The 12,207-nt window shown below is 47.7% G+C and overlaps 2 protein-coding genes across 2 annotated transcripts; one reads left to right on the forward strand and one right to left on the reverse strand.

The window, feature by feature from the left end:
* Positions 1–543: 543 nt before the first annotated feature.
* Positions 544–9,253, reverse strand: c12.2 (von Willebrand factor A domain-containing protein c12.2). Its single transcript, XM_017081706.4, has 7 exons — positions 8,911–9,253; positions 6,534–6,961; positions 6,158–6,478; positions 5,518–6,089; positions 3,340–5,451; positions 858–1,292; positions 544–790 (listed from the first exon to the last, which is right to left on the reverse strand). The coding sequence occupies exons 1-7, from the start codon at positions 9,101–9,103 to the stop codon at positions 691–693; spliced, it is 4,161 nt and encodes a 1,386-aa protein (XP_016937195.2). The 5' UTR covers positions 9,104–9,253; the 3' UTR covers positions 544–690.
* Positions 9,254–9,344: 91 nt separating this feature from the next.
* c12.1 (spliceosome-associated protein CWC15) lies at positions 9,345–10,401 on the forward strand. Its single transcript, XM_017081269.4, has 2 exons — positions 9,345–9,578; positions 9,643–10,401. Exons 1-2 carry the CDS (start codon positions 9,448–9,450, stop codon positions 10,283–10,285), a joined length of 774 nt encoding a protein of 257 aa, XP_016936758.2. The 5' UTR covers positions 9,345–9,447; the 3' UTR covers positions 10,286–10,401.
* The last annotated feature ends 1,806 nt before the right edge of the window (positions 10,402–12,207 follow it).

Raw genomic sequence — 12,207 nt, forward strand, 5'->3', positions numbered from 1 at the left:
GGGAAATTGTAAAAGGGCGCCATCTTGAAAATCAACAGTTACTTAAGTTACTTGCTAAAAGTACCAGCTGCCACTTGCTAAGTTTTCTGTTTGCCTGGTGTCTGAGAACCAAAAATCCAGTTTTTGGACTGAAAAAATGTTACGAAGCCTTTAAATTTGTTAAAGTAAACTAGCGATTTTTCAATTTCAAACACCAGGTGAACAGGAAAATTCGTAGGTGGCCAACGATTAGTTTTTAAGGCCTTACTAGAGGTGTGCTACTTCAAAAAATGTAGGGCCTTTTGTTGCCGACCAAGGGATTGGCCCATCTCTAGTCCGCTTCTACTAAACTAACGGTTTCCTTCCAGTAAGAACATGTTAACGCCCAGTAGTCACTTGCTAAGGATTATGTTGGCCTGGTGTCAAAGATCAAGAACTTAGCCGTAAAACTCGCAAGTGAATTTTGTCAGGAAAATTCCACCATTTTATTTGAGTGGTTTGATTTTAAGCGATTTGTGCGTTTTTTCCATTGTAACTTGTTAAAAAAAATTGAAAGACATTAGCTTACAAAAGCAGTTTTTCAGCTTCCGCTGTACAATTTATTGTTTTTTACTTCAAATCGATTTATAGACTCAATTCAGGCTTAACTAAAATTGGAATTATCAACACTGTGTTCAACATAAACTTAAACTAGGGGATCTCAAAATTGCACTAAAGAAGGGAGGACGTGAAGATCTGCTTCAGGATGTGAGGTAGCTTGGTGAGGTCCAGGCAGACGTAGCTCTGTCCCGCCGGCATTTCCGCATTGATTCTGGAAGAAAGGAAAAGAGACAGTTGGAACTGTTTTTTAAAAAGTTTTAGGAGTAGATAATACTTACTCATCGGCCTCCTCGGCCAGACTGCCAATGAAGATGGCATAGCCCTTGACCTTCGGTTCGCCCCGCTTGAGGGCCACAGCCAGATCCTTGGGGGCGATGCCGTAGCGCTGCAGATTGGCGTCGCTGAGGACCACCACAATGGCATTATCGTAGTCCTGCTCCGCTCCCAGCGCGGAGCAGGCCTCCCGCGCCGCCTTCACCGTGGAGTCGCCGGACCAGCAGAACTGCGAGTGCGCGTGCATCATCCGGATGGCCTCGAAGCGCTCCTTGTCGTTCTTCGGCGGACTGCCGGCGGCCACAAACGGAATCTCCCAGCCCTCGCCGCTGTGGCCTACGATGTCGTAGACGATCTTCTTCTCGAAACCCTCGAAGGCCTCCATCACCATGACTACGGCCTCTAACTGACGGTCCAGCCGTCCATCGTAGCCATTGAACCTAAGGGATGAGAATATAATTTCATTTACATCGTTTTGACCAAGTAACTACTGAAAACCCGCAAAAAATAATGGTATTTTTGTCTGAAATTCTTCTACCTATTTTTTGACCCAAACAAACTAGGTTTTTTGGCAATTATTTTGCGAAATAAAGTCGGAATATGGAATGCCATACCTCGTTGAGCTCGTAATAAAATTCTCAATCGATTGGCATTCAAACACGAAAACTTTAATTTTTGACCGATTTTCGCAAAAATAGACGATGTTACCCCTTGTCAAAAATGTGAATTTTGGTCAAAAAATATATTTCACGGAATGTGATGCGGATCGGAAGCCTAGGTTGTTAGCTGCTCAAAACAGTGGGTCTTTCAGCTGTGCGCCTTCTTTTGATCAAGTTAAGATTGAAAAACCTCATAAAAATAGGGCTATTCTGGTCTGAAACTCTACTACCCCTTTTCCGACCCAAAAAACCAAGGTATTTTGGCAATCATTTTGTGAAATAAGGTCGGAATAGGGAATGCCATACCTCGTTGAGCTCGAAATTCAATTCTTAATCGATTGGCATTCAAACCTGGAAACATTAATTTTTGACCGATTTTCGCAAAAATAGTCGATGTTACCCCTTATGAAAAATGTGAAATTGGGTCAAAAAATAAATTTCCCAGAATGTTATGGGGATGGAAAGCATAGGTTGTTAGCTGCTCAAAACAGTCGGTCTTTCAGCTGTGCGCCCCGTTTTGACCAAGTTACGATTGAAAAACCTCATAAATATAGCGCTATTTTGGTCTGAAACCCTACTACCCCCTTTCCGTAGAAAAAACCAAGGTATTTTGGCAATCATTTTGCAAAATAAAGTCGGAATTGGAAATGTCATACCTTATTGAGCTCGTAATTAAATTCCCAATCGATTGGCATTTAAACCCAGAAACTTTAATTTTTGACCGATTTACGCAAAAATAGACGGTGTCACCCCTTATAAAAAATGTGAATTTTGGTCAAAAAATAAATTTCCCGGAATGTGATGGGGATCGGAAGCCTAGGTTGTTACCTGCTCAAAACAGACGGTCTTTCAGCTGTGCGCCTCGTTCTGACCAAGTTACGACTGAAAAACTGCAAAAAATAATGGTATTTTGGTTTGAAATCCTTCTCCCTATTTTTTGACCAAAACATACTAGGTTTTTTGGCAATTATTTTGCGAAATAAAGTCGGAATATGGAATGCCATACCTCGTTGAGCTCGTAATAAAATTCTCAATCGATTGGCATTCAAACCAGGAAACCTTAATTTTTGACTGATTTTCGCAAAAATAGACGATGTTACCCCTTACAAAAAATGTGAAATTGGGTCAAAAAATAAATTTCCCGGAATGTGATGAGGTTCGGAAGCCTAGGTTGTAAGCTGCTCAAAACAGTCAGTCTTTCAGCTGTGCGCCTCGTTTTGACCAAGTTACGATTGAAAAACCTCATAAAAATAGGGCTATTTTGGCCTGAAACCCTACTTCCCCTTTTCCGACCCAAAAAACCAAGGTATTTTGGCAATCATTTTGCGAATTACAGTCGGAATTGGGAATGCCATACCTCGTTGAGCTCGTAATTCAATTCCCAATCGATTGGCATTCAAATCCAGAAACTTTAATTTTTGACCGATTTTCGCAAAAATAGACGATGTTACCCCTTAAAAAAATGTGAATTTTGGCCAAAAAATAAATTTCCCTGAATGTGATGAGGATCGGAAGCCTAGGTTGTAAGCTGCTCAAAACAGTCAGTCTTTCAGCTGTGCGCCTCGTTCTGACCAAGTTACGATTGAAAAACCGCAAAAAATTATGGTATTTTTGTCTAAAATCCTTATACCTATTTTTTGACACAAAAAAACTATGTTTTTTGGCAATCATTTTGCGAAATAAAGTGGGAATTGGGAATGTCATACCTCGTTGAGCTCGTAATTAAATTCTCAATCGATTGGCATTCAAACAAGGAAACTTTAACTTTTGACCGATTTTCGCAAAAATAGATGATGCAAATATCCATACACCTCCCTACCAAACTCACCTGTACATCGAACCTGATACATCCACTACGAGCTTGAGACGGTTGGGTTTCTCCTGGACGTGATCCGCCCAGGGATTAGCCTCCGCTCGTCGCCTGTAAATGTTCTTCTCGCCGGTGATGCCCTCGACGAGTCGGGTGTCGTCCAGATCGCCGTGGGTCTGGTACTTCTGCCACTGGCGCTCCTTGCTCTTTGTCTGCATGGCATCCATGATGGCCTTCAGCTGCTGCACCTGCTTGCGATTGGGCTCGCTGAACTGGGCATACAGCTTGTGGTCGTGGGCGGACATCTTGATCTCCTTGAGCTTCTCCTCAAACGCCTTGCGGTTCATTTCGCGGGCCGCCCGTTTGATCTCCTCGGGCACATCGGCCTTCTCCTCGTCGCTCAGTTGATGGACCTTGTGGCCCTTGTCCAGGCGGAAGGGTCCGCCCTTGCCGCCCAGTCCGGCAGTGTCGCGGCCACCGCTGCCCCCCGCCCACGTGTTGCCGCCCACATGCGGCTCGTTCTTGGGATCCAGCTTGCCGAATTTGGGCCCAGAGACGCCCAGTCCGCTGTGCCGGTTCACGGACGCCTGAAGCTTCTTCTGGCGCCTGATGGCCTGGATCTCCTCCTCGGCGTACGACTCGATGCCATGCTTGGCCAGCACCTGGGTGACCTGCTGCAGAGCCTCGGGCTGATAGCGATCGAAGTCCAGCACATTGCCCACCACCTCGGACATGTTCTCCTCCGGGTAGCGCTCCAAGTGCTTGACAATGCTCACCACCTCGCGGGTGGAGTACGGATAGTTGAGCATTCCCTCGTCGGCGAGCGTTCGAAGTTCGCCGAAGGCGTTTACCAGGGTGCGTAGGGTTTTGATGGGCACCTTGGGTCCGTATTGCTGCAGCAGGAAGATCTCGGAGTCCGGGTCGGGATTGCTGATGGCGTGGCAGCTGAAGACATCGCCCAGGGCGGCAAAGAAATCGTTGCCCAGGAAGGGAAAGCCCGGCCGATTGGCCAGGACGATTAGCCGGAAATCGGGATGGGTTTCAATGCAGTTGGGCACCCTTCCACCGGCGCCCGGCGGCACAATCCTCCGGCCATCGGCCAGCACCATCTCGCCGCTCTCCACCAAGGTGCGCAGGATGCAGGTCACATTCACCGGCGCCTTGTCCGCCTCGTCCACCACCAGAACGTGGCCGGATCGAACCGCCTGGACGAGGGCACTGTCCTCATACGACACCTGGCCATCCTTAAGCGTCGCCTGGAGCGTCAGGCTGTGCACCGTGGTGTCCCGATGCAGCTGGATGTACTCTCTGGGACGCTGCATCAGCTCCAGCAGGCGGTCGACCAGCTTGTTCTTGCCCACTCCCTGGTTGCCCACCAGCAAGAGGTGCTCGCCGATGAGGTAATCCTGCAGCAGGCGCTCCAGCAGCTGGACATGCTGCGGCATCTCGTAGAACAGCGTGCTGGGCACCTTGGAAAGCTGCGCCTGGCTGGGATTGCCCAGTGGCCAGCGGGTGGAGCCGATTCTGAGGGTGTTTTCCTCCACAGCTATCTGATCCTTTGTGCTTCTGGGTTTAGTCTCGCGTGGTCTGATGTCCACCTGTTGGATGGCCTGTTCCAGGGCACTCCTCGAAAGGGTCGGCATGAATCTGGCCAGGAATGTGTTCTGCAGCATTTCGTGGACATCACTCAGCTCACTCTGCGGATAGGCAGCCAAACGGCGGGCCAGTTTCAGTAACTGCCGGGTGGACAAGGTGCCCGCCAGTCCTTGTAACAAGGGATCCTGGGAGGACCTCAGCAGTTGGGCCAGTTTCAGCAGTGACTCCATGCCCGAGGGCAATTCGCCACCGCAGAGCTGAGCCAGCAGTTCCTGTTCCTCGCTCTGGCGCAGCGGACGCAGCTCCTGGTATAAAAATAGGCTGAGAAGTTCCGGAGTCAGCCAGCTAGGCTGTCCACCACCGGGACGCGGTGGCTCTGCCAAAGCCACCACGCGGAACGACTGATGCATGGGCAGGAAGCCGAGTCCGGCGAGTTGATCCTCGGTGAAGCCCTGCTGGAGCAGGGCCTGGTAGCGATTCGCTCCCAGAAGAGTGGTGCCATCGCACAGCTGAAGTTCCCGATCGTGAATGAGACTGGAAAATATAAATAGTTATGCATATATAATATTTAATGTGTAAATCGTTTTTTCCCGGACTCACCGTTGCAAAACGCTGGCCGTGCTTTTGTGGAGGCGATGCAATCCATTCAAGACCGCCACGGATCCCGACTTGGCTGCCCGGACCAGCGGCGAGTCCCTCCAAACGGTGTCTCCCTGCGGACTCGTGATGCGCTGCTGGACGATGTCCCTGCTGGTCATGTCCTCGTACAGCATCATGGGCTCCGAGGTCTGCCGGAGCAGGCGGAGCAGTTCCTGGGTCAGGGTTAGCTTGCCCACGCCCTTCTCGCCCATGAGGCACACATCCCCCACGGCGTAGGCCTGGAGCAGGCTGGCGAGGGCCTGTCGCTGATGGGGCAGGTCCACGAAGCTGCTGGCAACCGGAGGAGTCTGTCCGCCAGGCAGACTCAGCTGCAGGTCATCCAAGTTCAGAAGAACTTGCCCTTGATCTCCAGGCTTACTCTCGATTTTTTTGATGCTACGGCTGGGTATCAACTGAATGTCCAGTTTCTGAAGCAGCTCCTCCACGCGCTTCTTTTGATCGGGCTTTAGCATGGTTTGATATGGATATATGCGACTAATGACATCGTGCAGACTCAGCGAGGGATTAGCCTCCTGGAGGAAGAAATCAAAGGAAATGTGTGAGAACCTCATCCAGGATGGTACGACGTGTATGTGGCTACCAGCATTTTCACACCCAATTGCAAGTTGTGAAGGGGAAAGTCCGGCAGTTGGAGCGCCGGATCCGCCTGCTGCAGGGTCAGGGCGAAGGTTAGCAGCTGTTTCAACTGCTCGCCGGGCACAGAGGGCGCCTCCTGCTGCAGTTCCTCGTACAGCTCGCCGTAGGAGTAGGTGGTCACATTGCGGGACTGGAAGCGGGAGCGCAGTGGCGGGTCCAGCGGCGTGCCCTTGTACTTGTGTGTGGGCAGACCCAGGGCCACCACACGGAATTGCTCGGAGACGCGCAGCAGTCCCCATTCGTCCAGCTGTTCCCGCGAGTGTTTCTGGAATAAACAAAGGGTGGTTAGCTTGGGATTAGGTCCACACAGGCTGACCCACCTCCAAGAGCTTGTCGTAGCGCTCTGGGGCCATCAGGAACTTGCCGCTCTCCAGGTGCATCTCCCGGTTCTCCAGCAGATTGTTCAGTATGGGCAGCACATTCCGCTCCGCGTGCTCCACTCCGTCCAGCACCAGGACACGACCATTGAGGGCCGCACGCACGGCTCCCTGGTCGTGGTAGATGGCCGCCTTGTCGTGGATCTCGCGTCGCTGCTTCAGGTCGCTCTCGGTGGTGTCCCTGCTCAGGGCCACGTACTCCACCTCGCGCTGTGTGAGCTCTAGGAACTGCATGGCCAGCTGGCGGCGCAGGGGCCCTGGCTGTCCCAGCAGGAACATGTCCTGCCGCAGTGCATCCTTTTGCAGCATCCAGCGCAGGTGGTGCAGGGCCGACTGCGACAGCTGGAGGGTGCCATCCGTAGCGTATTTCACTGGTATTTGGTTGGAGAACAAGGGAGATTTTTAGCTTTTGGTATATAAGTAATTTAAAATATTAACCAAATGATATAATAATCTCTCCACAAGTACATAGTCATGAAACTTTAGCAGAATTTACGGATAGACATAATATATACATACATATTTGCGTCATTGGGTCCTATATAAAATATAAACTATTCTCTATAGGATAATCATAAAAAGTAAAATCTAAAAAAAATGTGCAACCCATATTAATATTTTACAAAAAGTCATTTAGGCTTAAACGAAAAATTATTTCATAACGTGACTAACGAGATAACTTACAGGGGTATGTTCTGTGGCATTAGGAAATTTATAAATACATTTAACATTTTACAAAATCTACATAGAGGAATAATACATCTTTGCTTCATTAGACCCTACATAAAATATACTGTCTTATCAATGTAATAAGAAAGAAACATTTAAACTCTTAAAGACAGTTTTATTTTGAACATAAAATCTAATAGAATTTCCTTGATGATTCTTAAAATCACATAAACAAATGTATAAGAGCCTGTACGCAAATTTTGCAAGTCCAACTGCCAAATGTTGGCTATTTCATAAAAACATGATCAAACTCTTTATATATAGTTCGAAAAACAAATTTGGAGTGGGTTTAGGATCTGTTTGGAGCAAATATCACCGGTTAGGTGAAAAGACAGCTATAAAGTGTTTACTGATAATATGATCTAGGCTTTTCTTCTATCGAGAGTTAACCATCGGAGTTATCCCTTTTTGGCATTCGACTTGTTTTTTCCCTTTTTCCTATTGGGTGGCTGCTTTGGATTCGCCTTGCACTCGATGATCCCTGTTTGGGCGATGCGCAACTCCATCCGCTCGGTGGCGAAGCCTCTGCGCTTGCCCAGTTCGGAGAGTCCGACGATGAAGTCCCTGATCTTGGCGTCCTTCACCAGGAGAATCGTGGGCAGCTGCTGCATGAGCAGCCGGCGGGTGAGAAACGGTGCGTTGGCCGAGTCCATCTTGCAGAACCTGGCCTCCATGTGCTTGGGTGCCAGGATCTCCAGGTGCCGGTCCACGATCCTGCACTGCTTGTTGTCGACGCCATAGAAGTGGCACACAAAGTCCCGCGACTTCTTCGTCATCTTGAAGAACTCCTTTTCATCGACCAGCTCCGTGTATTGCCCATGGCTGTTCTTGATCCACTCCCGCTGCTTCTTTTCGGTTACTTCCTTCATTTCTGTGGGGTTGTCCTTCAATAGCCAGTCGATGCAGCTGGTTCTCTAGAAGATCAGTGTCTTATTCGCTCTCGGTGTTGTCCTTGTTTTTCGTACTTGTTGTTTTAATTTTACAGATTCTATGTTTACTTTACTTTGAGACGCTGGAATCAAGTCTGACTTGTCGAAATCTTATATTTTAAGACTTTTATGTCCATAGGTATTAGGTAACTTGGATCTTCAAATTTAATTTCCCTTTTTAAAATACTTTTTTATATGGTTTCTATATGTTAAATCAAAAGGACCTATCAGATAAGTATCTTAACGATTATTAAACTGTTACATAGGAATATATATTTATAAATCATTGCGAGATAACATTGTATTTCTGTTTTCATGATATTGATATTCCTATATTCTTTCTGATAAGATATTTAAGTGATATTGTACCATATGATTGGAAGATAACTTTATCTTTATGAATACAGCCATATGTTATGACTTTGATATTTTCTAAAAACTGTTAAGATGATAAGATATAGTAATCCGATAAATGTTTTTTTGCGATCAGGAAATAAATTATGGATTATTTGTCTTACTACCTCAAGGATGATCAATGACATGATACAATGGGGAAATGGCCTGAATCTGCAGGGCGCACGGAGATAGAGATACCTAGTTGACCTTTGTACTGGCCGGAGATCTTGGTCTACCGGAGTCACCATTCCCGTCCCCATGCTCACCGTATTGCTGCGGCACCAGCTGCGGATCCTTGGGCCTGCGCAGCCGCACGCTCACATCGCCGATGGTCAGGCTGTCGTCCTCCGGATCCTTTCCAGACGCCGTGCTCGCCCAGCTTCGCCGCCACATCCCGCCGTTCCGGAGGCTGTGACGCAACAGGTGGCCGTGGTGGGTTTGCAGGAGGTTGGCCAGCATGGCCGTAGCTGAGGGGGGTTCGGTGGGGCCTTAGTGGGACAACTTAAATCGGGCTGGAGCACCGAAAAATAGGTTGTTTTTACCGGATTTATTTGGCTAAAACGGCGGCGGTCCGCGCGTGTTTACCAGAACAGTGCTGCCCATGGGCAGAACAGCTGATGGGACAGTGCTGCCCTTTCACGGTTTGAGTCTCCGCTTAGCCGAAGAATAAAAGAACACCCTTGTTGTGGGTATTTTTAGGCCATCCAACTACGGTCACATTGGCAGAAACGAATAACGCAATTGGAAGCCTTTTTAACATTTAGTGATTTTTACCTATTTAACTGCAAATTAGCTAGTTTAAAATGACCACAGCAGCGCGACCGACCTTTGACCCCGCCCGCGGAGGCTCCGGTCGCGGCGAGAAGGACCTGAGTGCGCTGAGCAAGCAGTACTCCAGTCGCGATTTGCCAGGCCACACCAAGCTGAAATACAGGTAGTATTCGCTAAAGGCGATTATTGGGTAATCGAGGGACTAACTCGCATATGTTTCGCTTCAGGGAGACGGGCCAGGGCACCAGCGAGGAGATCCGCAACCGGGACTTCCGCAAGGAGCTGGAGGAGCGCGAGCGCGAGGCCCGTTCCGGACCAGGAGCCACTTCCTCTTCCGGGAAGGCTCTGCCCTCCATTGTGCGCAAGGCCATCGAGGCGAACAATGCGGGAGGAGGCGCCGTCGCTGCAAAGCGGGCCAAACCCGATGTCCTGCAGCAGCAGCAGCAGTTGCAGCAACAGCAGGCCGCCAATCTGGACGCCGATGAGCCGCTGGACAACGACAGCTCCGACTCGGACAGCGATTCGGATGACGACGATGCCGCCCTGCTGGCCGAGCTGCAGAAGATCAAGCAGGAGCGCCTCCAGGAGACGGCCCGCCGCGAGTCGGAGAAGAAGCAGGAGGACGAGCGCATTCGCATGGAGAACATCCTCTCGGGCAATCCGCTGATCAACTACGAACCCGGCACCGCCGCCTCAGCCGCCGGACGTGCCTCCGGCCTGGGCGGCGACCTTAAGATTAAGCGCCGCTGGGACGACGACGTCGTGTTCAAGAACTGCGCCCGCTCTGCTCCCGAAAAGAAGACCCACTTCGTCAACGACGCCCTGCGCTCCGATTTCCACAAGAAGTTCATGGACAAGTACATCAAGTAGGCGTCTTAGGATTCGCTTTAAGATTTAAGCGCTTTTTTGTAATAGTTTAAGTAAACCAATTGTCAACTTTTTTTGGCCTTCCGCCTGACCATTAAAATTCGCATTTTGTAAGCATAGTTTGTATCGGGTTTAGTACGGAAAGTGGTCCAGATCATGGGCAAAGCATATCTTAAATCATATCTATGGATGTAGAAATATTGTTCTTAATCTATTCTTATGGCCCACATTGATTTTAAATGCATTTTTTAAGATAACAGGATTCATTTCGTGCATATTTGAAAAGAGATTTGGTCATTGTAATGCTCCATAAAAGAGATTTATTTTGGTACGTATTTAAATCGAAAAAATCTCTATAAAACATTCAAAATTAAACAAATTTTTTGAGCTCTGTTGCCTTTTGGCTTTGGTATAGGACAATACTTCTCTGTGGACAGCATACATTTTAATTGCCTTTTTCAAAAAGTTCCCATATTAAGAGTCATTCTACAAATTCCACCAATTTCATTTAGTTTTTGAATGTTTCTACTTTATTTCACAACATTGTAAATCTCCTTAAGGACTTGTGTTCAGTACGATCGAACGTCATTACCTTTCGGCCTAGTAATATACAAATGGCTTAGATAAAGGTTTACAGGGCTACCTTTTCTTTTATTATCTTGCCAGTCTTCTTAAATTGCTGAGGTCGACTTTATTTGGGGAATAGGTACGCTTCCCTCGGGCTGTGACCCAATGACTGGGGGCTGACCGCGAGTGCGAGTCCGAGTGCGAAGGGCAGGAACCCTAACCAAAGTGTGAAACCGCAAAAAACATCGGTAGCCCGTCGAGGGACAACAGCAGCAGCCACCAGAGGCGGCGGACCAGGATGTCAGGGGGGGTGAGGGTCGGAAGGGGCACGGGGGCAGCAGCGGTTACGTGAGCGCACGAAGAAAAGCCCAAGAAGCTCAAGACCAAGCCCAGGAAGCCCAATGCCCAATGCCCAATCATCGTGGCGATCATCGCAAGGGCAATTGTCGCTGCTGATGAGGCACGAAGCAAAATCAATTTGCCCCAAGGAGCCGGGCCAAGCAAGCGCAAAATAACTTGGTCAATTACGCCGACCCAAGCAGCCCTGCAACACGGTTAGAAAAATCTGATGAACCAAAAATATGCAATATTGAAGAGATATGTCAAATTTGAAGAGAAGAATTCCATTTTTTATAATCGGAAAAAATCCATAGTGAATAAATAATTCCATTTAAGAACAACTAATAAATAATGAACAATAAAATTATGAGTTATTCATAGACATCTTAAGTTTAGTACCACGACTATGTATTATAAAATAGGAATGCTTCTTAAAATTATAAAATATGTATTTAATATCGAATGAAATTTAAAAGTGGACGTAAGGAAATGTAATATTCTATCATTTCTGATCAAAGCTCTTTTATATACGATTTTCGCTCAGTGCAGCTGCGGCAACAGCGAATGCAAATCATCTGGAGGATCTGGATTTCCACGCCTCTTTAATGCCCCGCACGCGGCCTGCGCCATCTGAGGATCTGAACTCCGACTTTGTCAATGAGCCCACGTTCCGACTCCGAATCGGACCTCTATATATGTGTATGAACCCATCTTGCCGCTGGCAGGGATCAGCAACTGGTCGCGACCCCGCTCCCAAAAGTTGACGAACGCTCAATTTTACGCTAATTCGATCAGAATCAAAATCAAACAAAATTATCCTGTCCACAGTCGGCAAAAGCGATGATGATCTTCTTACATTGGCCAACATGGTTGGGATATGTGATTATAGACTTGTTTTAAAATTATCTACAATAAGTACGAAAAGTAGTTAAAATTGAATGTATAACATAAGTATTATTACAATTATATTATAATAGCTGTCTGTGACTCTAAGCAAATATGCGATAAAAAACAATAGA

The sequence above is a fragment of the Drosophila suzukii genome, chromosome X (genome assembly GCF_043229965.1).
Source record: "Drosophila suzukii chromosome X, CBGP_Dsuzu_IsoJpt1.0, whole genome shotgun sequence".
Classification (NCBI taxonomy): Eukaryota; Metazoa; Arthropoda; class Insecta; order Diptera; family Drosophilidae; genus Drosophila; species Drosophila suzukii.

Excerpts from the sequence above, each read along its gene's own strand:
- c12.1 (XM_017081269.4), top strand. The coding sequence starts at position 9,448 with ATGACCACAGCAGCGCGACCGACCTTTGACCCCGCCCGCGGAGGCTCC. Across the intron at positions 9,579-9,642 it reads CACACCAAGCTGAAATACAG|GGAGACGGGCCAGGGCACCA; the intron begins GTAGTATTCGCT and ends GTTTCGCTTCAG.
- c12.2 (XM_017081706.4), bottom strand. The coding sequence starts at position 9,103 with ATGCTGGCCAACCTCCTGCAAACCCACCACGGCCACCTGTTGCGTCAC. Across the intron at positions 6,962-8,910 it reads GCTGGTGCCGCAGCAATACG|TGAAATACGCTACGGATGGC; the intron begins GTGAGCATGGGG and ends ACCAAATACCAG. Across the intron at positions 6,090-6,157 it reads AATTGGGTGTGAAAATGCTG|GAGGCTAATCCCTCGCTGAG; the intron begins GTAGCCACATAC and ends TTCTTCCTCCAG.